The following is a 6489-nucleotide window of genomic DNA, read 5'->3' as shown; positions in this document are numbered from 1 at the left end:
TGACAACTGCAAAACAGTTGAAAATCCCACACAGATGGATACCGATCAGGACGGGCTGGGAGATGAATGTGATGATGATATGGATGGGGATGGTAAGTGTTTATTATTATTTGACAGTCAAATCATTCTTCTAGTCACATAGTTTTGTGATTGCCAAACATCACTGGGTGTAATTAGAGGGCCATATTGGTCATAGTGACTGAAAAGGTTGGATGGTCTGTGGGAGGTGTATTAACTGGATAATTACTGCTTTTATTGCATCAATTAGAAGTAATAAATTTAGATACACATTGTGAAACCAAATGGCTGATAATCTCATTAAAACACTACCGTGTCTGTGAGGGTTATCCAAACCACTGACTGTCTGGACCAGACAATGTGGACATTTTTGTTGTTTCACTGGACTGGCAGCAGTTTATCTGTTCAAAACATCCTCCTGGTCTTTTTTGTGTCTGTTTCCAATCAACATCCTTTACCAGTTAGATCATTGGCTTTCAGGGAAACAACTCAACAAGAGTCATTAAAAAACAAACCTTTAAAACCCCAGTAAAATATTAAAATTTGCCAACTGGAATCGTAAGTGTTGTCTGACAAATGTTTCTCACATACTTCACTTGATTGCCCTTTTAGAGCACCTCTCATTTGTTCCACTGGAAACACAGTTTTAACTTGTTGCCTCTGTGTGTGCCTGTATGTTTACCTTTATATGCTTACGCATGTTGCATGTTTAGACTCTGTGTAGTGATTTGTGTAATGAGTGTAATTTTGGCAGAGCTCCGACATCTTGATCATTTGGTTATGTCTTTAACTCCAAGGCTGGATTGCTAAGTGCTTGCTCATGTCTGTCTCCTCTCTAAAAGCATTTTTCCACGGTAAGCCTCCGCCAGGCGTCGAAGGCCACTGGAAACTATTTCACCTTCGCCTTAAACAAACACCGCCATCTGGCGATGCATTTGACAGACTGTGTCTGTAGGCTGCGTTCTGTCATGCTGTTTTCGTGTCAGTACTTTTACACATGACGCAGAAATTAATGTGCTGAGGTGTTTCTGTTCTCAGGCTTGAAGAATATCCTGGACAACTGCCAGCGAGTCCCCAACCCAGACCAGAAAGACAGAGACAATGATGGGGTGGGGGATGCTTGTGATAGTTGTCCTGATATGGTCAACCCTAACCAGGTAACAAACCAAACAACATCCTGAAAAATATTGATCTGCTGCCTTAACGCTTTCTAACAGTGTTTGTGTTGTCTACCTGCAGTCTGACTCAGATGATGACCTTGTAGGCGATACCTGTGATGACAACATAGACAGGTAGAGCCCACTGGCATGACCTGTGGTGTCAATATATAGATAAAGATGGTTAAAAGTTTACTATTTGTTTTACCTGTTCTACCCCCCTTTTGTCAGTGATGGTGATGGCCACCAGAACACAAAGGACAACTGCCCTACAGTCATCAACTCCTCTCAGCTGGACACTGACAAGGATGGAATGGTTTTAAACTATTTCTTCCTCCATCCTTTATTTAATTTATTTAATGCTTCATATTTCATTAACCCATATATCAGCATACATGAATGCTGATATATGGGTGGCTCTGTGTTTACCCTACTGCATATGTGCTATTTTATCCTGATAGGGAGATGAATGTGATGATGATGACGATAATGACGGCATACTGGACAATGATGATAACTGCAGACTAGTTGCCAACCCAGACCAGAAGGATGCAGACAGTTAGTATTACTTCACGTTTGTTCCTGGGTGTGTACAGGCACGTGTACAGTGATGTTTCTGCTATGTAGTTTCTAAGGTGTGTCCTTGTATCTCAGAGAACAGAGTTGGAGATGCATGTGAAGGAGATTTTGACAAAGACAATGTCATTGACATAATCGACCACTGCCCAGAGAACGCTGAGGTCACTCTGACCGACTTCAGAGCCTATCAGACTGTGGTGCTGGACCCAGAGGGGGACTCTCAGATCGATCCCAACTGGATGGTCCTCAATCAGGTAAATAACAATGTTTCATTGTATGTGATCAGTTTTTCATCAGTCTTTGTATGAAGCTGAAACTAGTCAAATTTGATCACCTCTTCATTTTAAATAAGATAAAACTACAATTATTTTGTAGAATAATTTGATATCTGCATGTAACAGCAGCAGTACGCGAACGAACCACACAGTACAAAGAATAGTGCAATGTCAAATGTCAAACACAAGTAGTAACATAAAAGTAAAGTATGCCCTTTTAAGCATGTGCATGCATACAAGTGCATGCACATTGCAGTAAAGTGTGCAAAATAAATGTAATTATAGTTGTAAATTCAACAACAGCATATGTAAGTACTTCTTTTGTCCTTTCAGGGCATGGAGATAGTTCAGACCATGAACTCTGACCCTGGCCTTGCTGTAGGTAAGTACAGAATAACTTCATACTATCTCGTCCTCATCTGTTTTAACAGTAGAAGATATCTCATTTTCTTCTGTGTGTTTTGTCAGCCTTCATCTAATATGTTGTGTGTTTCTTCTCCTCTGTCCACATGTGTAGGCTACAAAGCTTTCAGTGGGGTTGACTTTGAGGGAACGTTCCACGTGAACACAGTGACAGATGATGACTATGCTGGCTTCATTTTTGGCTACCAGGACTCCTCCTCCTTCTACGTGGTGATGTGGAAACAGACAGAACAAACCTACTGGCAGGCTTCGCCCTTCAGAGCCGTTGCTGAGCCGGGAATACAACTCAAGGTAAACGGCTGCATTTATACAGCACTTTTATCCATTTGCTGCTCATTCACACACTCACTAATACACTGATGGCAGCGAACAACCATCAAAAGCGATTCGGGATTCAATGTCTTGCCCAAGGGCACTTCATCAGGTGGACGAGAGGACTGAAAGGGTAACCCTGTGATTAACGGACGCTCCGCTCTACCTCCTAAGCCACAGCTGGGTTTTTCTTATGCTATCTGGCTCTTTATCACTAGGTTGTGAAGTCTAAGACGGGTCCTGGCGAGTATCTGAGGAACTCCCTCTGGCACACAGGAGACACCCCCGAGCAGGTCCGTCTGCTGTGGAAGGACCCCAGGAACGTTGGGTGGAAGGACAAGGTCTCCTACCGCTGGTTCCTCCAGCACAGACCACAGGTTGGATACATCAGGTACAAAGAGACACACACACGAGACATAAACACTCTATACTGTGTGAACTGACTAACTAGTTTCACTTTGTATGTGAACCAGGGCTCGCTTCTTTGAGGGTTCAAACCCAGTGGCGGACACAGGGGTGATAATTGACACCAGTATGAGAGGCGGGAGACTGGGCGTGTTCTGCTTCTCTCAGGAAAATATAATCTGGTCCAATCTGAAGTACCGTTGCAATGGTGAGAGTCTGCAAGATAAAGGCAGTTCTGTCAGCTACATAAAGCGTACTAAGTGGGCTCATGAGTTTCGTTTTCTTTCTCATCCCCACAGACACCATTCCTTATGACTACCAGGATCTCAATGACCAGAACACACAGTGAAGCAAGAGAAGGAGAGTAACCCATCAAGAAAACAACTTGTGCATGGCTGCGCTGTTGAGAACAAAGAGGTGGAGGACATGAGTTAGAGAAAGAGGAATGTGAGAGGTACCATGATGGACAGTTTTGGTAAAATACTTTGATGATGGTATTTTAACTTTTTCATTCACGTGGGAGGGTTTTTAGGAAAGCATAACATTGGGCATTATATACTTTAATTAAGTGTAACTGAAGGCAGTACATTCTTGTGTAAATCATCAGCAGGTTCTGTGTATATCGATATCAACTGAAGTGTTCTCAGTATTTCATGAGTACTGTTAACGATGCAATACTGATTTTGAATATATTGTAAGTGCAATAAAATCCTAAGCATTTCACAAAATCAAAGAAGGTTCTATCTTATTTTTTTACATGACTAGCATTGTATGCTATGTATCTATATTAAGGAAAACTAAATTGGCCAATAAACACACCACATGACATTCAATGGATGTTTTATTGAAAGAATTTGAACTATGTGAACTGCATGGTACCCACATCTCTGTATTTCAAACATACTACTTTAACAAAAAATAATAATCCTATATGTTATGGTAGTACACAGCCTTCACAGTGCTATGTGATTTACGTTTTTTTTGTAGCTTGGTATCAAAGCAGCAGAGCACCATTTAATTTCCACATTTATAACAATAGTTCCAAAAATGATAAGCTACATGACAAAATATAAAGCATAATGCAAATGTAATATTATAATGCAAATTTATAATAATTATTTCCACAGATCACAGAACTTTAACAAAAATGTACATTTAAGTTATTACAAAACATGTTAGGAATAAAATCAGACAAAAAGAACATACTGATTTTGATGATGAATGAGAAACAAATGCACTTGCAGTTGACCATGTACAATATAAAAAACCCTAATCTGTTACATCTGTTATCTAACAAACAGGTGAAGGTCTTTGTGTGAATTTTAATTCAGCAGTAAACTCAACATCCAGTGTTGAATAACTCACTAATAAAAGCACTCATGCTACCTTATTCTGACCACCATAATGACCTGACACATGTAACAAAGACAAGGCAAAAAGTCTTTATAACTGTACAGAAAACAGCTGATCTGAGTGTCTGCGTGTGCATGCAAATACATAATGTTCTCAGTTATATCCTTCTTGGTAACTGACCAAACAATCTGAAAGTAATTTGTTGTTTTCTGACATCTACCTTTGGCAAACATTCCCCACCATTGTCACTGCAGCTCTTCCAGAGAGGCGGCACTCCACTAACGTCACTGTTACATAAGGCAGGTTGATTTGAAGAGTACTGCCCTGTACAACAACGATGATGACTCAAAATGTACAAATTATATGGACTTTTCTAAGAAAAGATCTGGCTCAAAGGGAGCATGGACATTAATAAAATCTGAAACATTATTCTTGTGATCTAACAGGAAACTTCACAACACTGGGTATCTATAATATCGAAAAGAGCTTGTTCTGTTGCATAGAAAACTTCTACAAAAGGGCGCAACATAACAAAGCATAAACATATACAGCTGACATCTGAGCCTGAGAGATGAGTTTTTAAACAAAGTCGGAGACAAATGTAAATCAATTTACACCACATTCCTTCACAAAATTTCTGATTACTTAGGACATACTTAAATACAACATCTCTAACCTGAAATAAATTTGTCCCAAAACTTTTCCACAACTTTATGGTCAAACTGTACAGAACTGAAATGCCTGGCTGAGAGTAAAAGCAAGAATCAAAGAAAAACCTGACACTACAGAGGAAATACTCAAGCAATCTATGGGGACTGGATTCTTCTCATGTTTAACAATGTAACTTAACTCCCATAATCCTTTATGTAAAAAACATGTAAGTAATAGGAAATTCCAGGAGTAAGTGGTAGTAAACGATAACAAACAATACCAATGTAATGCTAATGTATTAATAGCTTAACATTGTAAAACAAAGTGAAACAAACACTAGCATATAAAACAAAAGGCAACAGATAATCCTGCTTTTTCAACACAGAGTAGTGTAGGGGTGTATTTCAAGGTACGGGGGGTGGTGGTGGTCCCTTGGTAAAGTGTGAGGTCGCCTGCCTTGCCACTCCACTATGCCCACACTATACGTTTTTTTTAAAACAAAAACGATCTCTGTGTACACAAGCGTTTTAGCACAATTTCAGAAATAATCTGTTCATAGGAACACACCTGAAATAACATGCACATTCACTGATAATGGGCATGCGTGTGCTGGTGTAAACAAGAAGCAGATTGTCTGCTCTGCAGGTGGTTACTTAGTTGTAGAAAATACTACTAATGAAGAACAGCAATGGCAAAAAGTAAGACTATGGATTTCTTAGCTTGGACCAACAACAAGGTGGAACGGTTACTGAGAGCTGCTAGCAAAGAATACAAGGCCAGCAACGCCGGTAACTCCTTATCCATGTTGAATTAACCGTTGGCAGTAAGGCTGATGTCGTTTGTTTTCTTCAGGAAAAGGGTCAGTGGATAGGGGCGTGACAAATCAGGACCAATCAGGAAGCAAATGTGGACATCATCATTTTCAAAAGTCTCCGTTTCCACTTGTCCAGACTACGCAATATTGGACTTTTCAAAATAAAATGGGGTCAGCATTGCCAGTTTTACTCCGCTGGAGTAGTGTGGACGCTAGGAATAAAAGTAGCAAAAGTTATTAAATTTTAAAACAAAACGTATTAGTGTGGATGTAGCAGAGTGGCCTGACTCTAATGTGGTGTGTGTCCTAGGCCTCAAAGCGCTTCGGGCACATCATGGGAGCGATGAGGGTGCCCAAGTAGAGGATGAGACAGACCCAGCAGGAGCCCATCTTGAGCCAGAACACAGACCAGCTCCCCTCCAACAGTTTCTCAATCTTATGGTCATCATAACTGCAATAGGAAGCACACATTGTCTTAGCAAAGACTGTTAAGCTCAATTAC

At 40.3% G+C, this 6489-nt stretch overlaps 2 protein-coding genes across 2 annotated transcripts in view; one reads left to right on the top strand and one right to left on the bottom strand.

Moving 5' to 3' along the window:
- Positions 1–4081, top strand: LOC119891164 (thrombospondin-4-B-like; the record flags this gene model as incomplete). The annotated part of the gene is given in 11 exon segments (XM_038702511.1): positions 1–92; positions 1057–1175; positions 1258–1310; positions 1407–1491; positions 1637–1733; positions 1830–2008; positions 2363–2411; positions 2547–2743; positions 2983–3155; positions 3238–3377; positions 3469–4081. Coding segments are annotated over 11 exon segments (1200 nt in total). The 3' UTR covers positions 3519–4081.
- Positions 3993–6489, bottom strand: part of serinc5 (serine incorporator 5) — a 24773-nt gene continuing 22276 nt past the window's right edge. The window contains exon 12 of the mRNA XM_038702510.1: positions 3993–6438. Within this exon, the coding sequence (XP_038558438.1) occupies positions 6294–6438 (145 nt within the window). The 3' untranslated portion in view covers positions 3993–6293. The remainder of the gene's footprint in view (positions 6439–6489) is intronic.

The sequence above is a fragment of the Micropterus salmoides genome, unplaced genomic scaffold (genome assembly GCF_014851395.1).
Source record: "Micropterus salmoides isolate LMB-PRFRI ecotype aquatic unplaced genomic scaffold, ASM1485139v1 Ms_hic_scaffold_7, whole genome shotgun sequence".
In the NCBI taxonomy this organism is placed as follows: domain Eukaryota; kingdom Metazoa; phylum Chordata; class Actinopteri; order Centrarchiformes; family Centrarchidae; genus Micropterus; species Micropterus salmoides.
This window is presented reverse-complemented; position numbering and strand designations above follow the sequence as displayed.